Here is a 24023-nt window from a genome sequence, read left to right on the forward strand (position 1 = left end):
GAACTCAGACCAATAAGTGTATTATGCAATCCTAGAAAATGAAGTTAACTAGGTTAATCATTGTTGGATTTTAGCTTAATGCAGTGTTTCTCAACCTTGGGAACTTTAAGATGTGTGGACTACAACTCCCAGAATTCCCCAACCAGCATGCTGGGAATTGAAGTCCACACATGTTAAAGTTCCCAAGGCTGAGAAATACTGCCCAAGATGATGCTTCCAAGTATTGCATGCACTGACCAGCGTGGAGGTACCTTTTGCTTTACTTACAAACGTACAAGCTGATTTCACGGGGATGCGCATGGTATCCGTACAAATTCATAAGGGTCTCTAAACACTTCAACCTTGGGGGAGGAATCCCATAACCTCTGTGATCCAGGAAGGACCAGCAGTGAGAAATACCTGCTTTTTCCAGAAACTAGCAGCTCCGAAAGCTTCCGCTCTCCTGGGTCCTTTCAAACCCCGCCTTCCCTCAAGGGGCGCCGCTAGTCCGTATGAATCCCGCCCCGCTTCTCTTAGCGCCGCCCCTTGAGTTTTCTCCCGCGCTCTTTGGTTCGTTTCCCGGTTTCTGTGCGCCAGGGAAAGGAGGCTTTCATGGATTGATTCCGCCATAAGTGAGAGACGTTGTTCATACTGGGTTTCCTGTTTGCACGGGGGCAAGATTAACAGGCGCTGTGTGGCTTCCCGTGGCTGAGTAGCCGAGGAGCGGAGCGTTCTTGGAGAAGAAATGCGTGGTGTGCGAGCAGCCGGGTGCTTCAGAGCTTAGCCAGCCCTGCCTGGTCTGGTGACGTCCGGATGTGTGACACGACGAGTCCAGGTAAAAGAAATTCTAGCTAAATTACTCCGTGCTAGATGCCCGATTAGCGTGAGCATCCTTGCACCGTTTTATGTTGGAGGCTTAGCCACCCAGGGCTTCCAGGAGTGGGAGGGAGACCCCTGGCTTTATCACGCTTGCCATCTTTTATCTTTATTTTTTATTGGTTTTATTGTAATATCTTTGATTGTTGTGAGCTACCCAGAATCGTTGAGAGTTGGGTGCCATTCAAATTTAATAAACTATTATTATTATTATTATTATTATTATTATTATTATTAATAATAATAATAATAATAATAATAATAATTTAATTAAGGTGGGTATGTCTGCAAATTTGGGGGGGTTCATTGAGCATGTGAAAAAACTTTCCTTTTGTCCCCTGGTGGTCCAGTTTTTGAAGGAAATTGTACTAGAGCAGCTTCTGTGGGGCTCAAATTCCAGTCAAAATTGTTGGGTGTGATAGCCGTTTATGTTTATTTTCAGGTAGATAACCTCAGGAAATCCATCAATGTTTTATCCTTGAGGTCAACTGCTCATGAGTCCCACAGATGGATAGGCTCAATTTCTGGTCTTGCTTCACAATTTTAATCATAAATGTAGTAAAGATACAGTCTCCAAGTCAAGCTGGGCTCCTGGTGACTTCACAGATACATCCGAATAGTTTTCTTGGCAGTGGTTTACCACTGTCACCTTCTGCACTTTCTACTTCCTAATCTAGACCACCACTTTGGGATTTCATAGTGGTCTCCCATCCAAAAATTAGCCAAATCTCATTCTTCTGGCCTTCTTGACATCAGTGGAAATTGGCTAGTTGCTGCCACCTAGCTGGGCACGTCTCATGGTACATGAGCCATTATAGAACATCTGGAAAGGGAAGAGATAACCCGTGTTGACTTTTGCTTGTGTATTTTTAGTCCTGTATTTTAGTCATGTATCTCAGCTGCTGTGTATTTTAGTGTTTGTATTTAGGATGGGAATTTGTTTTTAATTTATTTTAAGATTTTTTGCTAACTCTGCTTTTAATTTGTTTTAAGATTGTTCGCTGCCCAGAATCACTTGCTGAGATGGGCAGCATGCAAATTGAATAATTAATTAATTTTGAGATTACCTGTATGCTGCCTCAGAAGGATTTGTATCCTGAAAGATAGTATATATCTTAATAAAGGCATTGTATTATAAAGCCATACTTCCGCTCCATTCCTGTTTTCTTCAACCTAGTGCTCTTCAGTTCTGATGGACTACAATTCCTATAGTCCCCAACCATTGCTGCTCTTCTTCTACAACATAACATTGACCTTACAATGTCCTCCTCTTCAGTAAACTAAAAATATCCTTTCATAGGATCCAAGGCTGTTCATCTTAGCTTGTATATCCCCCAAGCGGAGAAATTCCGTGGACTGAGCAAATTTGAACATCATGCTAAACCAGGTTAAGGACTTGGCGGGGAATACCCCAAATTGCCCTTGTTAGGAAGGTACCAATATGGCCTAGTATATCCCTGAACCTCAAGTTTTGCATAAATTCAACAATGAGAGCAATGCTTTAGGGAAAAAAACCACACACAATTGCCCTGTAAGCCATTATTTTCATCTGATGTAGAGCATGGATGTCTTAACATTTTTAGACTAAGAGCAGCAACAAATAGGTGGAACCAGGTTAAAAAAATGAATAGATCTGGGATAAAAACTGAAACTGATTTAATGTAATAAATCAATCACAATGCATTTTTGTCTGTAGCAGTGATAATTTGGCAGCTGCTTTGGGGGATGAACTCAACCATTTGGGGGCTGTCAAGGGCTCTAGGGCTTCAGACTGAACTTCCTATTGAGGACTGTTGCAGAGTTAATAGCACTGAACAAAAGTGTAGTACACTTTTGTATGTAGTCCTCACTTACCGACCACAATTCTATCAGCAATTATCTATTGCTAAGTGACAGTTGTAAAGTGAAACATGTGACTGCGCCCAACTTACGATGTCAGTTCATCAGTTCTGGCTGCAGTTGTTGAGCAAATCACCCACAGTCGTTAAGCGCAATGTCACGTGACCATGACTTGCGACTTCCTGCTGGCTTCCCATTGTCTTTGCTTTTTGGAAGCCAGCTGTGAAGGTCACAAATTGTGATCACATGATCACTGCGGGATGCTGCAACCATCGTAAATGCGAGCCTGTTGCGAAGCACCCAAATTGCAATCACATGACCACAGGGATGCTGTGATGGCCGCAACTTCAAGGACCAGTCATAAATCTTCTTTTTCAGCACCATCATAACTTCGAATGGTCACTGAACGAGCAATCGATAAGTGAGATCTGTAATCCTACTGATATTTGTGCCTTTCCTTGTCCGCACCGCATTCAGTTGTGACTCTTTTTACAGATTCACTTTGAACATCTGTGTTTTTTATTGCTGTGATGGGGTCGGAAAGCCTCATGATCCTTTATGAAGATAATTCAGTGGAAGTCCACTACGCAGACAGATCCAGATTGCTCCTTTCTCCATGTGGATCAGAGTTCTTATTCGAAAAGGCCATTCCTCCCTCTGCTCATCCAATGCAGCCACCAGAAAGGGTTCGTCAAAGGACACCGTTTGCTATTAGCATCTATCGGGTAAACAAATCCTTCTTTCTCTAGGCAGGAGAGAAAGATGGGGTGCTGTGGGATAATAGAATTGTAGTAGGGCATGTTTTGCTCAGCATAGAAATAAACTCTAAAGAAAAGTAATTCAAAGGGCTGAGCAAAAAATTGGCAATTCTGAAAAGTCAACAGAGGGGACCAATTTATCACTGACATGCCGGCAGACTGAGGCTCCATTTGATACAGTTCTTTTTATCATCACTCCCAGTGCTCCTTGTATGAGTGCTACTGCCTATGTAGCCAAAACAGCACCATGCACAAAGAAGAGGGTAGCATAAGGAGGCTTAGAAGATATTCGGTGAAAACAATGTTAAGCCCCCCAAACAATCTAAATAAAGCAGTGTTGTCGAAAGTTGGCCACTTTAAGATGAGTGGACTTCAACTCCCAGAATTCATGCTGGCTGGGGAATTCTGGAAGTTGAAGTCCACTCATCTTAAAGTGGCCAACTTTCAACAACACTGAATTAAAGAGTTAAATATATTTTGAGTTTGCAGAATACTGACCATTGCAGGTCAGGGGCAATGGTCAGGAGTCCCTAGAATTCTAAACAATAGCACTCCAAAGTGCAAGATGTTCTTGTACAGTGGGGCAAAAAAGTATTTAGTCAGCCACCAATTCTGCAAGTTCTCCCACTTAAAAAGATGAGAGAGGCCTGTAATTGTCATCATAGGTATACCTCAACTATGAGAGACAAAATGAGAAAAAAAATCCAGAAAATCACATTGTCTGATTTTTAAAGAATTTATTTGCAAATCATGGTGGAAAATAAGTATTTGGTCACCTACAAACAAGCAAGATGTCTGGCTCTCACAGACCTGTAACTACTTCTTTAAGAGGCTCCTCTGTCCTCCACTCGTTACCTGTAGTAATGGCACCTGTTTGACCTTGTTATCAGTATAAAAGACACCTGTCCACAACCTCAAACAGTCACACTCCAAACTCCACTATGGCTAAGACCAAAGAGCTGTTGAAGGACACTAGAAACAAAATTGTAGACCTGCACCAGGCTGGGAAGACTGAATCTGCAATAGGCAAGCAGCTTGGTGTGAAGAAATCAACTGTGGGAGCAATAATTAGAAAATGGAAGACATACAAGACCACTGATAATCTCCCTTGATCTGGGGCTCCATGCAAGATCTCACCCTGTGGGATCAAAATGATCACAAGAATGGTGAGCAAAAATCCCAGAACCACACGGGGGGCCTAGTGAATGACCTGCAGAGAGCTGGGACCAAAGTAACAAAGGCTACCATCAGTAACACACTATGCTGCCAGGGACTCAAATCCTGCAGTGCCAGACATGTCCCCCTGCTTAAGCCAGTACATGTCCAGGCCTGTCTGAAGTTTGCTAGAGAGCATTTGGATGATCCAGAAGAGGATTGGGAGAATGTCATATGGTCAGATGAAACCAAAGTAGAACGTTTTGGTCTAAACTCAACTCGTTGTGTTTGGAGGAGAGAGAATGCTGAGTTGCATCCAAAGAACACCATACCTACTGTGAAGCATGGGGGTGGAAACATCATGCTTTGGGGCTGTTTTTCTGCAAAGGGACCAGGATGACTGATCTGTGTAAAGGAAAGAATGAAAAGGGCCATGTATCGTGAGATTTTGAGTGTACACCTCCTTCCATCAGCAAGGGCATTGAAGATGAAACGTGGCTGGGTCTTTCAGCATGACAATGATCCCAAACACACCACCCGGGCAACGAAGGAGTGGCTTCGTAAGAAGCATTTCAAGGTCCTGGAGTGGCCTAGCCAGTCTCCAGATCTCAACCCCATGGAAAACCTTTGGAGGGAGTTGAAAGTCCGTGTTGCCTAGTGACAGCCCCAAAACATCACTGCTCTAGAGGAGATCTGCATGGAGGAATGGGCCAAAATACCAACAACAGTGTGTGAAAACCTTGTGAAGACTTACAGAAAACATTTGACCTCTGTCATTGCCAACAAAGGATATATAACAAAGTATTGAGATGAACTTTTGATATTGACCAAATACTTATTTTCCACCATGATTTGCAAATAAATTCTTTAAAAATCAGACAATGTGATTTTCTGGATTTTTTCCCCCATTTTGTCTCTCATAGTTGAGGTATACCTATGATGAAAATTACATGCCTCTCTCATCTTTTTAAGTGGGAGAACTTGCTCAATTAGTGGCTGACTAAATACTTTTTTGCTCCACTGTAGGTTGCATTTGTTCCAGTTTTCAAATTGTGCTTTTGACATTTCTTGGAAGATCTGTGGAGAACCATCCTATTCATGTCCTGATTCTGAGCACCCCCTAAGTATCTAGCTAGCATCTGTTTTATGAGAACAGAAAGCTGGACTAGGGAATGCATTGGTCCGATCCAGTTAGACTCTTGTTCTGCTTCTAGGACACCTCACGGAAAGAACCGTACTGGTGTACAAATGTTTGCCAATCTTCCTTTGTAGCGTGCAGCTATAGAAGAAGGTGGTTTTGTTCAGATGAGGCAATAATGAACAATGGGAAGCCTCTCTGGAATATTTCCTGGATCTCTCTGTAACATGAGAGGGTTCTGGGGAAGTTCAACAGTTCCTTGAAAGACAAGTTGGTGTAATATTGAAATTAATGGAATTAGCAGAGATGGCGAAATTGACTGCCTTGATTAAAGAAAAGACGCCGTCTAGCTTTGTTTCTGTGTGGAAACTACTCTCGGACATTTTACTTGATACACAAAAAAATGAAATTTTGACTTCAGGATTTGATGATTTTGATTTGATTTGATTTATTTTATAACAACAGAAATATCTTGTATTACTTTTTTATATTTTTACTGATATAGGGTTATTTTGTAAAGTTGTTTTTAAGGTTAGAGTAAAGGATAGTTTTTATTATGTGATTTTTTTAGATGTTGGAGTAAGAGGTGAATTTATTTTATACTTATACCTCTACCAAAGAAAGTCAGAAGTTACTTTTTTTCTCTCTTTGCTTTTCTTCTCTTTTTTTTTTTAATTTCTTTGATTTTTCTTCATTTTACTGTTTTCTGAAATTTAATAAAAAAAAATTTAAAAAGAAAGACAAGTTGATTGAGGAAGGGCCCCTGAAGACAGAAGAAGCTTGCCAACCATCATTATTTTCTGTCCAGCAGCTCTTCAGTGTCTCAGGCAGAACTTTATCCTTGCAAACTCAAGACTCTCTAAGTAGAAAACCAAGATTCTGAGCCTGGGCCAAGAATTTTGGACCTTCCTATCATATTTGCTGTCTTTAATAGCCATGTTTTTTCACTTCTTACCTATGCCATAAAACTTAGGCTTGTCTATTTTTTTTCTTTATTATTTCCTTATTTCCTTTTTTTTCAGTATAACGGAGCAGTCTTTATTTGAGCTCAAGGATGAGTAGACAGTTGTGATTCTGTTTGTTTTTAAGTCATCTCTTTGGGATGCAGCATTGAGTAGTGCAGACCTGGATGCCAGTAAATTACCTTTGAGAAGACTGAGTAGATAGATTTTGCTCACTTTCCAATTACAAGTCAAAAACTTCTTTTTCCTCTGTTAAGATCAGAGAAATTATGCTGGAGGACATTTTAAAATAGCTTTTTGCCTTCCCATATAGAAGCGTATTATTTTATTTTTCATGTACTAAATGCAACAGAACAGACCATAGGTCCTTCATGGCCATTCTTGTAAAAATATAGCAGTAAGGATAAGGAGTAAGAATTAAGTGGTTTTGCTAATATGGAAAATCAAATTCTCTTTCCTTTTATTTAGGAACAGCTCTTGCGGGCAATAGATTTCCGAAATCAGTACTCTGAGCGGCCCTATTTACCTTCAGACATTATACCTCCAGAGAGGAAAAATGTAAGTTTTGTGTATGTGTTTGCAAACAAAAAGGGATTCCAATGAAATATTTAATTGGTTAATTTTATGTATTATCTTCTTGGATTATCAGACAATGACATAATTATACTGATTCAGTTGGAAGTACAGACATATGACTTTAGTACACATTGCCAGTGTTTGCACAACATGCTTTTCTCATGCAGCTGCTTACCCAGTCATAGTTCATTGCTGATAGATCAGGAAGCCCATAATCCCACTAACCAGGTCAAGAGCCACCATCTTCTGCACTACAAACAGCTTGTCAATTTCCTCCAGTCCTGCTTGGTGTTTGTTTCAGGAGATGTGTTAGAAGTTCACTCTCCAATAGTTACTTCTCCATTGGCCAGATCAGGCTTGAGCACTGCAGTCAGTCAGTTTGGGAAGTGAACTCTGTTGTCATTGGCTTTGTAGTGCGACACTTTCCATGTGAGCCCCTCTAGTTCACCACCTCATTTTTACTGGAGGACTAAGTGGGGCTTGACCTCTACTCCAGTTGCTTAGGCTTGTTCAAAATAGCTAATCAGGGAAAATCATCTGACTCAGCATTACCCCAGATCTGGCAGAGTCACACACTGTGCTGAACTCTTTATTGACTTGGTTATGCGTGTTGTACAAGCCTAGCCATTCCGTCTAAATCAGTGTTTCTCAGCCTTGGCAATTCTGCAAGAGTTGCTAAAGTGGAGAAATATTGGTCTAAATATATACAAAATGAATAATTAATCATTCTTACTCACAAATAATCCTAAAATCCATGATGTAGCAGTTCTGTATATTCTTAACAGCATTTAACATGTTCTTCTAAATTATTGATAAAACATTGTTTTTATGTTAAGAATGTTGCTTGGTTCGGAAATGTGTTCGTTCCCATAATTAGAATCTGCTTTACATAGTTTCCTTATAAATAATTACACCAAGAAAAATAATCCATTCCCGTTTTCCATATTTAAAAATCTCAGCTGCACCCCTATTAATGAATCATTTGTATCTGTAGAGGACAGAGGGAATGGCCTTGAGGGACCGGAAGAAAAGCTGCTACCAAGGCAAAGGTCAGATAAAAGGGGCCTGAGTCCAGGGCAAGAATGTAACATGAGTGAACGTCTCAGACAAGTGCCTTCCTAGTTCACAAGAAGATGAAAGGAGGGAGGCAGAAAGCGCTTTCAGACTTGCAAGATTCTGGTACTATAATTCTATAATAAAAGTAGTACTGACCTATGTGGCATTAGTTTCCTAATCTGATCTACCTTCAAAGGCTGATATCATCTTATTGCAGCTAGAAGAAACGCATCAGATTAAACTCCCTTATTACAAACACCTGTTAAATTTTATGAAAATTAAGTTTGTAATATTACCATCCTTTTTTATTATTCATAATCATCCTTGAAAATTGCTGGAAATTGTCTTTGTATAAACTGTAATGCTTCCAAGCTGCAGCTCTTTGTTCCATTATCTACTCTGTTCCACTTATTTGTATTTAGTCTACAATCTTATGCCTCCTGAGATAGCACCCCAGGATCCATAGGATGGTTGAATTTCCTTCTCTAAAATTGAACTCAAAACTCAAAAAACTCCAAAGAGGGAAGCTGTGGCTTGAGATTCCTACTGCCACCTCCATACTAGCCTTGGTAGTTTCTAAGATCAGAGGATTCATCCCAGAAAAAAACAGAGTTGTGGTGGAATTTGCATATGTGCCATGCCAGAATAAGTGTTGTTGTATATGGACCCTTGTCCTTTTCCATTCCTCAGTTCAGAAAAATACCTTGGGTTGATCTAAATGTATTCTTTCCTACTACACACAAGGATGTGAACAGAGAAGTACAAACACTTCTTCATTTTCTCTTTTGATCTGCAGTTGGCAAAGCATTGGGAAAGTCTAAGCCAGTTTCTCAACCTTGGCAACTTTAAGATACGTGAACTTTAACTCCCAGAATTCCCCAACCAGCATAGTGGCTGGAGAATTCTGGGAGTTGAAGTCCACATATCTTAAAGTTGCCAAGGTTGAGAAACACTGGTCTTAGCTATCAGAACTTTAAGGCTCATTCTCTTCTGCAGGTCATTTTCACAGATATCACTGAAGCCGAGTGGCCTGGCCTTCATACAGCTAATGAGGAAATACATCTGCTAAACAGAGGCGTGAAAGTCTCTTCTTTAGATGGGCATGCTTCTCTTTTTTTACCAGAGCTTCAGCAAGAATTTACAGTGGAGTTTTTATGCAAAGTAAGCAAGACGTTATCAACCACATTATCATTTTCGGAGAGTTGCTCCTGGAAGTCAACCCAAGAGCGTTATGAAAGTTCCAACCAAAGTTCTGACTTAAAAATATGTTCCAGTCTTCTGGGAACAAAAACGAAGCACAACATGGGCGTAGAAAATTCTGTGCGAGAGAACCATTCAGGTGCTATGCAAAAAGAAGATAAGATCTCTCAGTCTTCCCAGAAGAGTTCATCTGAATATTCTAGGGTTATACAGCATATATCGGTGTCGTCCTGCCCTGAAGAATGGAAGTACCCTTTGTCATTAGCCTTAAGGATCAATCAGTCATATAATGGAAATGAACTTGACTCTAATAAAGGAAAGAATGAAGGTGGTAGTGTAGGCCTGGATATTTCTAATGAATGTGGAATGGCTAACACAGTTACTTGTCTACCTATGGCTTTACCTCTCAGTTGTCATGCTCCATTCCTACACAGGTAAATTAGTTTTATACATTAAAATGTCTCTATTTCTGTCTTTTTAAAAATGTTATTGCCCTTAAATAGCTAAAAATCTGTTTAAAATCAGGTACAAATCTCCATACTCTCTTGACTTTTCAGTAGGTTTTTTATGTTTGGAGTTTCCAAATACAATGAAAACCTTATTTTAACTGACTAATTAGGGAAGATGCTGGCTGTTATTCACAAATGTCCAATAAATATGAGGTATCATGGTGTTTTTTGTTATTTGTATAGCAGTGTTTATTATGCAAATGACACCGTTATGTCATTTGTATTAATTTGCATCATTTGGGTGATGATATCATTAGGCAAATTATGTTAATCCCCATGGAAATTTGGTCCATTGCATGCATAATCTGTTGAAGTCTGCTAAATCAAGGCTTCCCTGTATTGCCTTTGTTCTAGCAGAGTGCTAAATCAATGTTCTAAACCATCCTGAACATTGGCTAACAAACTTGGGTGAGTTGCATTATGAAGAGGCAGAAAAAGCTTTTCTCTCTCCCTCTCTCTCCTTCACTCTCTCCCACTTCACTGCTCAGCCCCCCATGTCTACCTCTAGTCAGCTGCTATCTGGGCTGATCCAGACCTCCAAGCCTGGTTTGGTAAAGGGGAGACCCTATTTTGAAGGAACCAGACATCCCTACTACCCAAAGCCTTGGATAAAAGTGTCCAGCTACTGGAGGGGCAAGCCCACATCAGCCTAAAAATAGCCAGTAGGTGTCAGGTTGATCCAATCCCACAAGGATCCCTGGACAGTGACACCAGTGTGGTCAGCGAAGCACTTCATATTGAACACACAGACAAGCTGCCATGGCTTGTTCGTTCTTAAGTGGGAAAACACGACTTTAAGACCTGAACAGTTGAGGACAACTTAAGGCTGCCTCAGATATAGATTGGTGATGAGGTGAAGGCCGCAATCATATCATGAGGATATGACAGAAAAAAACAAGTTGCCAGGCCACATTCATGCTGTGGTTCAAATTGGGAAAGGCCCCTATAGATCCTAATAATAACTAGTGAGGTTTCTATCCACCATCCACTTTAACCCCATAGGTACATTTCCAGACAAAATTTCTCTTTTCTCTAAAATGTATGCAACTCAGAAGCATTATTGTGACTAAAAGTGATTCTGGAAGCTGACACTTTGCTTTATAGCAAGCCAGAGCCCCCCCGCTTTGTTTTTTTAATTAAAAATATTTTTTAAAAAATGAAGTGACGTTCAGGGGAGCGGTAAAGAATGTTTAGGGTACCATATTGCTTATCCTGTATACTTCAGAATGTAGTTATTGTAGATGTGTTCCACAGTAGGTATTCAGGTAATTGTATACTTCAGGTATTCAGTATCTTGTATATGGAGAGGACCAAGTTGGGGGAAGTTGCTTTCAGGATTCCAGTCATATGTTGATTTTGAAAGCTTAATATTAAGTATTCAGCTTAAGACAGAAACCTTATTGTACAACAGATGCTTTGATGTAATTTGTAGCTGTTTATTATGTTACTTCAGCTTTGGATGTAAAATCTAAATAATCATACACTTACTAATGTTGACATTTCAAAGCATATTATGTTATATTTTCATTTTTTCTATCTTTAATGATCTAAGTCACCTAAACACCTACAACACTATATAAATGCCACTGTATTGAAATAGTATAATGTTTTACTATGTCATATAAAAATATAATAAGACTTTTTTTAAAAAATGTACTGTTGATTTGATCCACAGGTGGACTTTCACTGATTTTTTCCAACAAAAAAAGGAGGAGGATGGATATTATTCGTACTCACAGCCTGTCAAAGTACTTTGGAGCAAGGGTATTATTTACAGGTAAGTGCGTGTGTGTGTTTATGAAAGGAGATTTAAAGGCTAACAAATCTGTATTCTTATCTAATGGTAAGAACACTGAAGAGTTTGCAAAATAATAATTACAGATTTTTAATGAGCATCAAAGTTCCAGTATAATTTACAGGTACTCCTCACTTACCAACCACTCATTCAGCAACCATTCAAAGCTACAACGGCAGTGAATGAATGGTACTTACGACTGGTCCTTGAAGTTCCAGCTGTTGCAGCACCCCCATAGTCACGTGATCACTATTCAGGCACTTGGCAACCAGCTAGCACTTAGAACAGTTGCATTGTCCCACAGTCATGCAATCTCCATTTGCAGTCTTCCCTGCCAGCTTCCACAAGCAAAATCAATGGTCACAAGTCACTCTGGTAAGGCGCCCACCCCCCACAGGCCCTCCTGTGTGCCACACCCTCCTTCCCTTTACCTCCCTGCACTCACACACACCAGTACCCTCCTTCCCTCAGGTGCCACCCCCTGCACTCCCTACCTGGAACTCCCCTTACTTCCTGCTTAATGACCCACGCATCTTGGAGTTATGGTGGCAATCAGTACTGCCTGGATTGCCATCACTAACGATGTGGTCATGTGATGTCGCACTTTATGACCACACTGCTTAGTGATGGCAATCCTGGTCCCAGCTGCCATCATAATCCGAGGGCTACCTGCATATATGTTATAAATTATATATAGTAGATTATTTAAATTATTTATATGTATTTATAAGCATAGTAACTATGTTCCCACTGGTGGATGTAGTGAGAGAGTTTTTGCCAATGCTACCTTGTAACTTTCTGAGCATCCTAAAAATCTGCAGCGAGAGAGAGAGGGAAAGTCTCCAGAAGGGAGGGAGAATCAACAAGAATAATCTCCCTGCTTTCTGCAGGAGACATCTTCGCTCTGGTGCTCCAATTCACCATAAATAATAAGATTTGTCAGTGTTTTCCTTCCTTTACAGTCACAGACTTTTACCCTACTATAACAGATAAGGTTTCTGAACAGATATTTAATGCAATAAGCAGGCAGTAAATAGCTGCTATCCCTGTTTTTCTGCTTAATATGAATAATAGTTCAGAAACTTCAGTGTAGTTTACTGCATCAATTATGCCCATTGAAATCAAGGGCATAAATTAACCCCTTAAGGGTTGATGATCTTGCCTTTTCTGAAAGCAAAGAACAACTATTTCTCCATCTCCCACCCTGATGATGCTCCAGAAAGCATTGAAAACTTGGTAATTCTCCCAGGCCTGGGGTGAGAAGGTGGAGAGCTCCTATGAGATTTGATTTGGTTTGGTAGGGTTTTTCTTTCTCTCGATGCTCATCTCTTGGAGGGGGGGTTATTATATTGTTTTAGCGTTTTTATAGTGTAAAGCACCCAGAGTCACTGGGAGTCAGGGTTTTTTAACTCTATATATACATAAATAAAAATATCTCTAAAGAGTTGGTGAAATCTGATACCTACAACATGTTACACGGACTCTGCCTTTAGACTACCAACTCCACCATGGAGTCATTTCAAAATGAAGATCTCATGGTTTTAGACGTCAAGCATCAGTTTTTGCTTATTGTCTAAATCCTGTTTTTTATTTTTTTAAATAATACTTTACTTGATAAATTGTTCTGGAGATTGTGAAAACTTGCATACCCTTTTGATATTTCTTTAATTTTGATATCATCCAATTATGGATTTTAATTCTTTCTTCCATGGATCAGTAGGCTATGATGGCTTTTTAAATCCCAGAAAATTAATTAAATTAAAGATAATTAAGGCTGGATTTGTCTACAATTAATCCACACAGCCTATTGAGATACTAAAAACATAGTGGAGCTAATGACCAATACTTTCTATCAGGTTTTCTCTTGGACTTAGAAACATAGAAATTTACCCTGGCGATGGATCAGTTTTTAAATCAGAAGGTTTCTTTTTGGGAAAATATTTCACTCGTTACTGTGTTCACCAACAAACAAAACAGGTAAATAACACAATGTAAATCTATTCTCGAATATTTTATGACAATTATTTTTCAGGAATGCTCTAAAACTAGCCCATATAAGATTAGTTTTGTGATAGATTAAGAACCATGACTACTGTTAGCATGACTGCATGCTAAAAAACTATGGAAAGAGAGGGAGGAAAACATATTTTGCACTTTTGGATGATCTCTGGCGGGAGAGGGATGGGGGTAGTGCATCCATCCTTGCTCTTCTTGATCTCTCAGCGGCTTTCGATACCATCGACCATGGTATCCTTTTGGGATGGCTTGGGGAGTTAGGGGTGAGTGGCACAGTTTTGTGCTGGTTCACCTCCTTCCTCCAAGGGCGGTCCCAATCGGTGCTGATAAGGAGCGAGAGGTCCAGCCCACGGCCCCTTCTTTGTGGGGTGCCGCAGGGTTCGGTACTTGCCCCTCTCCTTTTTAATATCTACATGAAACCACTGGGTGAGATCATCCACCACCATTGGATGAGGTATCAGTGATATGCAGATGATACCCAGTTATACATCTCCATCCCAGGTGATCTGAGTATGCTGTGACTACTCTTTCACGGTGCCTGAAGGCTGTGGGGGTCTGGATGGGGAACAACAGGCTTCAGCTGAACCCTGGTAAAATAGAGTGGCTGTGGTTTGGGGGCTTCTCTGTATTCGGAAGTTTACCATCTTTGGTTCTGGATGGGGTCGCACTACCCCAGACAGACCCAGTGCATAATCTGGGGGTCCTCCTGGACCCATGGCTCCTGTTCGAAGAGCAGGTGACAGTCATGGCCAGGAGGGCCTTTGCTCAACTACGTGTTGCGCACCAGTTACTCCCTTTCCTGGATCCAGGAGTCCCTCCAGTCAGTCACTCATGCCCTAGTCATTTTCCGTATAGACTATTGCAATGGGCTCTGCATGGGGCTACCCTTGAAAACTATCTGGAAGCTTCAGCTGGTTCAAAATGCAGCTGCACAGGCAATTTTAGGTGCCCCAAAGATGGCACATGTTACACCTTTGCTGCGTGAGCTGCATTGGGTCCCAGTTTGCTTCCAGGTCCAATTCAAGGTGTTGGTTATCCCCTTTAAAGCCCTGCATGTCATGGGACCGGGTTACCTGAGGGACCATCTCACCCCTGTTATATCCACCCATCCCACCCAGTTAAGCAGAGAGGGTATGCTGTGGACCCTGTCGATGAAAGAATGTCATCTGGTGGGGTCCAGAAAGAGAGCCTTCTCTGCCATGGCCCCCACCCTTTGAAATACCCTTCCCCCAGAAGTGAGGCAGGCCCCAACTCCCTTGTCCTTCCGGAAAGCAGTTAAGACCTGGCTCTGCCAACTGGCATGAGGCGAGAAAAGGGGCAACCAACCCTGGGGGTGGCTAACATCTTGAAGATGCTCCTGTATGTTAACATCTTATCAATCACCAGCATCTTGGAAGATACGATTACTTGTGTATGTGTTCAGTTTTATTGTATTTTTATACTGTTTTATTGTATTTTAATTAATATTTATTTGTTGTTTTATTGTGAATCTCCCAGAGTCACTTCCTCTCGAGATGGGTGGCACCTAAATTCCAAAAATAAATAAATAAATAAATAAATAAATAAAATATAGTGTGTATGTATATATGCATACGGTATAGTTTTCTTGCCCTTTTGGAGATGGCAAAGGAAAGAGGAGAATGCACAGACTATTAGTGCATCTACTGATTTATTTATTTATTCATATATACCCAATTCTTTGTATCTAGGGAGCTTACAGTTATATCCACCAGATGTGAAATGTTTGACATCTAGACCTCAATCATGGTTTAGATGTTTGGTTTGCCTTTCATGAAACAGAAGATAACAAAAAGCGAGGTCTCTTGACTGCTGCTAACATGATGACCTCTAACTCTATCTTAAAAGAGCCTTTTCTTCATAACCAGTGGCCAAACACCTTCTCCAAGAAGGCAAACTGGTGATATAGTTCTTCATTATGTTATCCAGCCTCCCCTCTTCCCAGGATGTTCCCCACTATCGCTACTTACCTTTTCTTCTTTTCTGGGCAGATAATCCTACTTCCAGATTAATCCCTGGATTTTGCTCTTAGAACTGAGGTCCTTTATCTTCACGCTGAAGTTCCTACAGCTATCAACAGTCTTGGGCAGTCTTGCACTTTTAGATTTTATTTTTGTCAGAGCTGCATCAGAAAACAGCAGACCAACAATCATTTGTGGCATTTTGATTGCGCACACCACAAAAAATAAGAGATTAGAGCAATTTAACACCAAAAGAACAATTTGCTTTAAACTCTATAATGAGCAACTCTTGACTTGGAGTCCAGTAGTTTAACGATCTGTTACACTTGCTCTGTTGCGTAGCACTTTTGTAAACAGCTATCTTTTCTTTTTCGTTCGCTTTTTAGATAGAAGAAACTATGTATTCTGTAAGCAGTCTACCACCTGATGTCCCAGGGAGTCTCTACTCTGTGTGGACAATTATAACACAATCAGTGAGGTGAAATACTTTGTTTTCTTTTAGCTACTTGTTCATTTATCTACATTATGCCCCTTGAGCTCAGTTTTCTAGGTAATTTGCAATAAAATTTAGTCACTTTTAGTAACAATGACAAAAGGGCAACAGTAGGTCAAAACTCTTCAAAACACCAAAATCCACAAACCTAAATTAATTCAAAACAGGAAGTAGAGCCACAAAAATTCACATAGTTAAACTCCAGTATGATGGGGTCTTTGCAAAAGAAGCATTAGAGAAGTACAAGAATGGGCCACTACTGAAAAGCATTTTTCTTGTAATCTACCTCACACTCAGACAAGGATTACAGATGAAGATCTCAACCTTTGAGTAGATCTACCTGGTTCCAGCTTATGCAGAATTTTAAGTGTCAAAATCAGCATATTGCCTTGGGCTTAGAAATGGGTCAGAGATCACTTAATCACCAAAGAGGATTAAGTGGTGGCATAATATACTGTCAAATTATGACTAGACCTAGTTCCATAATTGATTTGGCCTAGGAAGAAACAGCTCCCAAAAAAATGATTTGAGGTAGACCCGGATGCAGAATACTATTTGAGAATAGAACCAATTACCTACTTTCATCCATAACAGACCAGTATGACATATATGGGTGTCATATAAAACGAATCTGTATCTTAATTCTGAGGAAGAACATTGGGAAGTTAAAAACTTTGCCAGTCTACTGCAAATCGTCAAACAGTCTCATCAGACTCTGGTCTCCCTTCACGTTCCAGGTGTAAGGCGCTGAACATAAATTGGTGGTAATAATTTTTTCCAAACATTTTTATTTTATTAGATGTTTAAAAATATAGTCAAGAAGAAAAATAGAAAAAAAATATGAAAAGCAAAAAATAAATAGGGTAGAGATTTAAAAGCCGTATAAGAATAAATATTTTTTTCAAAGTAACATTAGTTCTGTGTATCCTGTGTTGATTTAGAACTTCAGAACATCATTAAAATCAGGCTGATAATAATTAACAACAGTATAATCTGAGTAATACATTTAAATGTTTTAAAGGCTTGCCACTTAATCTGAAATTTAATCTGAAATCTCAGATTATAAACAGTATAATCTGAGTAATACATCTAAATGTTTTAAAGGCAACTTAATCTTTTTTTTATTTTTCTAAATAGAGTTCTTCAACATGATCTTGAGAATATGCTTTCCTTAACACATAATTATAATGTTTGCTGCTGGAAGTTGGTAGGTATGAATATAGTAATCAAATATTAGCATAAAATAGATTTTACTACTAAAAATGTGTCCTATTTGATTTAATTTGTTTTGTAATAGTCTCCTGAGACAGGTGGAAGAGAAATGTTACCACTCCCTCTGGCTGAAAAATTTGTTCCTAATGTAGGAAGATTCTTTGCATATTCTGATAAGAAAGTGTGTGCTGTGTTTTGTGATGGGACGGTCCTGAATATGGAGTGGGATTTCAGATCTCACTCCAGAAAATCACAGGTGAGCGATAAGGAGAGTTGATTATATTGATTTAACGTTTTAAATACTTTCTGTTCTTCATTTTCCATGTGAAAAATGTGCACTTTACATGGAAGGTAAACAAAGCCTAAATTTTGACTGGTTAATGTTTTACTTTTTCAGTTTCACCCTATGAAACTGTATGTCAGAATCCTCGCAATCAATTTGTTTCTGCCATTGTAGAGTTAGAAAAGTGGGGGGGGGGGGGGAGAAGCCGTTGGAAGCAGATGGACTGTTATCAGATTCTCAAGAATGCTCAAGGTCGTACCAACAGGCGATGTGGTAAAGGACTGGGAAAGCTGGCAAGGGGGGTGCAACAGAAGTGGGTAAAAGTAACTTTTTGGCACACGCGGGCTTAGTCTTAGCAATGCTTTGGACCTGTACACTACTTCTCAATAAATGAACTTTTTTTTGAACCTATATCGGTTTCACGGAGAGTTTCCTGCATTGGGAGTCGAGAATGGCAGATCGTTACGCTATAGAATAAAACTGTTTTACTGCCTGAACATTAAAGGAGAAAAAAATGTGGTGATGATTCAGTGATTCTCCAAACTGAACTCAGCTTTTCAAAGAGCATTAATGCATAATAAAAGATATGGCACAATATCTTTTGAAGTAGCACTATACTTTGGGGATTGCTGTCCCCCATTAAAAAATCCCAAAGGGATAAATAAACCTTCCTCTTGTCCTTTTGCAAGAAGGATCATTGGATAAATCAGCTCAGAGTGGGTCCTTGGGTGCAGTTGCCATCCTTTAATCAGTGCTTCTCAAACCTGGCAAATTTAAGATTGGCCAGCTGGAGAATTCTGGGAGTTGAAGTCCACACATGCTTTAAATGGTCATATGTTTTGAGTTGGGCGGAGGGAAATGAAACTGCCCAACACCTGTCCTGCATTCAACACTACCCAGGATAGAGTTTATATTTATATATAAAAAGCTACAGGAGCATTGTAAATAAAGAAACAGTCTTAACAGAGGTAGCCTATACAGAACTGACAGAAAAGCTCCTGTATTCTAATAAGGTCTTTTCCAAGTGTTGAAAAATAACACAGTCATGAGTACAGCACATTCCCACCTGCACAAAGTTGAGGACGGTTCTTTTAAAGGAATGAACCAGTTCTTCATTTGAAAGTTAGATCAGGGAACGTATGCACAGAAGCATAGGGGCATGAAGATTTAACTTGCCAGCAGATGGCAGTCAGAGAAGGGACTTAACGCGCAAGGGGTACAACGGTGACTTATTTAAACGGGAAGGGATTGTTGTGGATTTTGCAGAAGATCCAGAAAGCTATCTGGTCCTCTAGTTTAGAAAGAGACTAGGAAATCAACAGTGACCTAAAATAAATTACAGTGGACAGGTAGGGATTGCTTGAGGGATAGTAGACATTCTTTCCTAATTTTTATTTTTTATTCCTTCTTTAAAGAACCCTCAAGAGGCTAATGCAGGTTGGTGTAAGCTGACTTGTCCTGAAGGAGCACAACAGCTTTTTCAGATAGATCATCCTGGGCCCTACAAAAGGTACTTGTGGGGAATTTTAGCAGACTTGGTCCAGCTCAACTTCTCTAAAACAGAGGCAGGGGAAGTTGTTTTACAAATTACTTTAGCAACAAAGCCCTTTTTTAATATGGCAGATGTTAACGTAATTGTTGATTCATTTTCTTTGCTTTTTCTGATATGCATTTTAACAAACAAGTTCAGAGCCCAAGCAGCCGTGCCAAAAATGCAGCTGGAGTAGTTTTTCGAGAATTGCTTTTTCCCCACACTTCTGGGTGATATGACGCAACTCTTGAGTTTTGTGCAATCCTTATATTAAGCGGATAATCATAGATAAAGTGGTGATTGTACCATATGTACTTTGTACTGCTGCCAAAGTGGCTTCTAGGATCAAATATTCAAGTCCTTCCTGTTCCTTATGTAATCGGCAAGACTGTCATCATCACTTCCATGTATCCCTTATACACTTCGTTAGTTACTGATCCTCCTGCATTTTTTGTTCTGCTCTTTAGTGTGCTTTTTACTAACTTGCTTGGTATTCAGAAGAGGGACCACGCCTGCCATGAGTCCTTAAAAGCTGTTTCCCATATACCCCAAACAAAACAAAACCTCTTTCTCTAATGCAGATATATCACAACAGTGGTGGAATGGTGCAAAAGCCTGAACAAAGACGGAGAGATGTGTACCAATAGTCAAGAATCCATTCAAGAACAAAGCTGGTATTCCTCTTAACTAAAAAAACAAAATATTCCCAAATCCCCAGTGATGCTTTGTAAGAGCCAGGTCTTCTATTGGATTCATTATCTTGGCCTTGATATTCCAAGGGTCTTTTTCCTATTTAATTAAAAGCATACAGGTAGTCCTTGACTTACAACCATTCGTTCAGCGACCATTCAGAGTTACAACGGTGCTGAAAAAGGAGACTTACGACCAGTCCTTGAAGTTGCGACCATCACAGCACCTCCACGGTCACATGATCACGATCTGGGTGCTTGGCAACCTATTCGCATTTATGACTGGTTGCCAAGTGCCCCACAATCACATGATCGCTATTTGCAACCTTCCATGCCGGCTTTCCCAGAAAGTCAAAGGGGAAGCCAGCAGCGAAGATTGCAAGTCACTGGGGGGATTCTCCCTCACCTGTGCACCCTCCCCCAGTTCCTCTGCGCTTACACCATGCCGGCCACTCACACTCCCCCCACACCGTCCCCGAACCATGCCACACCCCACGCTCACCCTCCCCAACCAGCGCAGTGTCTCTCGCACACCCCCACATAGCCTCCCTGACCTGTGCAGCGCCTCTCGCGCATCCTCCTTGACCCACATGGCACCTCTCACGCACCCTCCCCAACACACGCATTGCCTCTCACACACCCTCGACACGCGCGGCACACCCCCACGCACCCTCCCCATCCTGGACACCGCCTCTCGCATCCTCATGCACCCTCTTCAACCCACGCAGCACCTCTCGTGCACCCTAGCAATTGTGTTGCACAAAGATTTATAACTTTTTTAGAGGGCCATTCTGTTGTACCAGATTTTGCTGATGTTACATCAACCAAGAACAAAAATGTTTATTTTAATTAGGTTTTTCTTCTTCCACATAGGTCAGTTGCTGCTGAGCTTGAAAAAATAAGAAGATTCAATTGTATCCTTTTCCTACACATTTTTAGTTTCTACACTTCTTAAAATAGATAGTCCTTAGTTTGAGACATCCAATAATTAACCTTTTGGGAACTTTAGTTCAGTTTGTCAGCCAAAGCAGCAGTAAAATAGCTGGAAACAATAACATTCATGCATTACAGCCTTTCTTGTGACAATGTTTGTTATGCAATAGTTATCACTAACTATGGATTTGCATTCTCATTTAATGAAATACCTGAGAGAAAATTCTAAATGTGCCTGTCTAGTACTGGGACGTACTCAAAGTTTTTATAGAATTTTCTGTATATGTATATTGGCATTGCAGAATCCAGTACAGTGAAAAGCAGCTCCACCAGTTCCTTGTAATTCAAGTAAGAGAAGAGGGAGGTTGCTGTTTTTAGTATCATGTTTCTCCTTACCTACGTACTATAGTTTTAGTCGAGAACAGCAATATTCCAGGTATGATTTCAACTGTGGGAAAAAATCCATCATCCAACCTAGATACAGAAAGTGTATCAAAAGAAGTCTTTCTGGCTGAGGATGTCAGTGTAAAGAACATAACTGAGACTCTGGAAAAAACTTCAAAAGTTATCAATGATATTGACTCTCTTCTGGCTTCTTCCACAAAGCGTGCTGGGGTCAAAAATATTTCAAATAATGCTGTCCCTCTTTAACCTCACTGGAAAAGCAAAGGTTAGTACTGAGTCACTGACTTCACAGGTGATTATGTAAAATTTATATAAATTATGACAAATCATAGTTTATTTTAAAAAGGCTAAAGATTAGAAGATTACAAAGAAATGTGAAACATGGCTTCACTGAGATACCTATATTAAAATAAAATTTACCACACGCATAAATATCTTGCACTATTGAATTCTTTTTTATAGTTTTCCCAGTGTTTTTCAAAGTCCATGAAGAATTGTAACCAAGACCATACATTTTAATCAAACTGACACAATATTTTATTACGTTTTCTCTTCTGGTTTCTGTTTGACAAGAAAACTACAGTCACATTCTGTTGTGGCTTTTTTTCCCCATGTCTTTGCTGTATCACTGAGTTGTTTCTTCAGAGTATAGGACTTATTATCAGTTATTAGCTAATTTTAATATCCATATTAAAATTAGCTAATAACTAATTTATTAGGTGCATAGGACTTAAAATTAGTTATTAGCTTATTTTAATATGGATATTTATATTTTCATTGATTTTACTGTTTTGGATTTTCATCCAGAGTCGCCAGCATATAAAGTAGGTAGGTAGGTAGGTAGGTAGGTAGATAGATAGATAGATAGATAGATAGATAGATAGATAGATAGATAGATAGATAGATAGATAGATAGATAGATAAGAACTTAAGTGGTGCCGAGCACAGGCTGAAATGTGAGTGTGCTCTACATTCAAAAGCAATCCTTGAATGAGGCTCTGTTTTAGCTAAGCTATTTACTCACCAGTTATGAGACACACACAAATTTGTATCCTATATTGTGAAACATCCTTGGGACGTATGTTCCTGAGATTTGTTGGTACATAGTCTTTTACCTTTAAATAATTTCTGAAGATACAGATGATCTTTCCCTCTTTTTATTAAAAACACAAATACTTTACAGAATCACATCAGAATCAATATCAAAGAGGTCAGTAAGTTAGCAAACTATAGCATACACATAATCATAATAGATTTCTGAATCAAGATATCAGCATGCCAACCTTCAGTGGCAACATAACTGCTTACCAGTCTCTGAGACAAACAAGCATGAGCTGTTCCATTGGGGAGTTAAATGCTTGCTGGTATTATAGGTGCCTATGGTCCTTCTGTCTATTTACCTATTAATTCATGTGTCATATTGGAATAAAGTTGACGAAATAATCTTTCCTTTTTCCTATATTATACATTCTTGATTTCTCAAACATTTTTACCAATGTACACATTTTTTTTTAATATCATGCCCAACTGGCAGGTGTATTTCAGAACCTGGTGGGAGTTTTATATCGTTTAGGGAGGCGTTTTGGAGCTTCTTTTGGACTAATGTTGGGTGCTGTGGAGGTGTTTGAGGGGAAAAACTCAGTTGAAGTGGGGTGGGCGAATTAGAGATACTTAAAAGTGCAGTGAGAATGGTGGGCTGAAGAGTGGAGGATTAAAGTTGAACTGGAAGAGAAGAACTTGAGAAGAAAAGAATACCTAAAGGAAATTGGAATCCTAAGGTACAGACAGTGGTGGAGTCAACCTTTGGCAGGGTTGAGAATACCAATGTTTGGCCAGCTTGTGTGTCCAGTGGTAAAGGTGGCGAGAAAAGGACTGAGGTAGTGTCACACACCACCATTACTGACATCAGTCTTACAAGTCTCCTACTCCCTTTCAAGAGAGGCTGAAGATCTTGCCTTTGTTAGTGGAGATGGCCTCCAATCCTCAAGACACTCCACTGTCTGCCAAGCACCTTGCTGCAGCCCCAGGTGGTAGATTAAATCCAAAAATCAACTCCATTTAAAGACCAAACTATACTTTATTGGTAAGCTATAATACCAAAATGTTGCAAGCCTGACTGCTTTTCTTCCCCTCCCTCTTATACCCCACTGAGTCAGGGAGAGGCCAACCTGAGTCTCTTTTTAATATTGTCTCTGTTCCCAGGTCTTAATACTTTTGTGCTTTTTATTTACATAATGGTTTCTGAATATTTGTTTCAAGGCCGCCACCTCCCTTGCTCTCTCCTGAGTTTTAGAAGGGAGGACGTGATGGTGATGGTGATGGTGATGTTTTCACCAGGCATTTGGGAATTAAGGATATAGAGCTCTCTGATTGAACCTTAAACAGACTGATACTTGTGTTAACATATATATTTCTTTTTTAAATTAGTGTTACTGGTTTTATCAACTACTTATTTTTAAATTTAAATTTTATTGTTGCTATAGATCACAGTCCTGCAATGGGGAGTTATGTAAATTGGTGGAATATTTTTTTCTTATTTTATATTCCAAATTAATATCTTGTGACTTTTATTTATTGTGCCTGAATTCCCTTTACAGTTCTGTTCTTTTGTAAAGATCTATGCTATCAAAAAGATAAAT

General features: G+C 39.7%; 1 protein-coding gene across 1 annotated transcript; it reads left to right on the forward strand.

The window, feature by feature from the left end:
- Positions 1-564: 564 nt before the first annotated feature.
- CUNH5orf34 (chromosome unknown C5orf34 homolog) lies at positions 565-21805 on the forward strand. The gene is made up of 13 exons (XM_088152851.1): positions 565-814; positions 3190-3419; positions 7176-7265; positions 9336-9973; positions 11724-11825; positions 13700-13820; positions 16225-16316; positions 17469-17538; positions 17629-17799; positions 19242-19336; positions 19939-20031; positions 20920-20960; positions 21389-21805. Exons 2-13 carry the CDS (start codon positions 3225-3227, stop codon positions 21628-21630), a joined length of 1950 nt encoding a protein of 649 aa, XP_088008977.1. The 5' UTR covers positions 565-814; positions 3190-3224; the 3' UTR covers positions 21631-21805.
- Positions 21806-24023: the final 2218 nt, after the last annotated feature.

This window comes from Python bivittatus, unplaced genomic scaffold, assembly GCF_059951505.1.
Source record: "Python bivittatus isolate LINGU-HERP-01145 unplaced genomic scaffold, Pbiv_v1 ctg000570_np1212, whole genome shotgun sequence".
Classification (NCBI taxonomy): Eukaryota; Metazoa; Chordata; class Lepidosauria; order Squamata; family Pythonidae; genus Python; species Python bivittatus.

Excerpts from the sequence above, each read along its gene's own strand:
- CUNH5orf34 (XM_088152851.1), top strand. The coding sequence starts at position 3,225 with ATGGGGTCGGAAAGCCTCATGATCCTTTATGAAGATAATTCAGTGGAA. Across the intron at positions 3,420-7,175 it reads TTGCTATTAGCATCTATCGG|GAACAGCTCTTGCGGGCAAT; the intron begins GTAAACAAATCC and ends CCTTTTATTTAG. Across the intron at positions 13,821-16,224 it reads TTCACCAACAAACAAAACAG|ATAGAAGAAACTATGTATTC; the intron begins GTAAATAACACA and ends TTCGCTTTTTAG.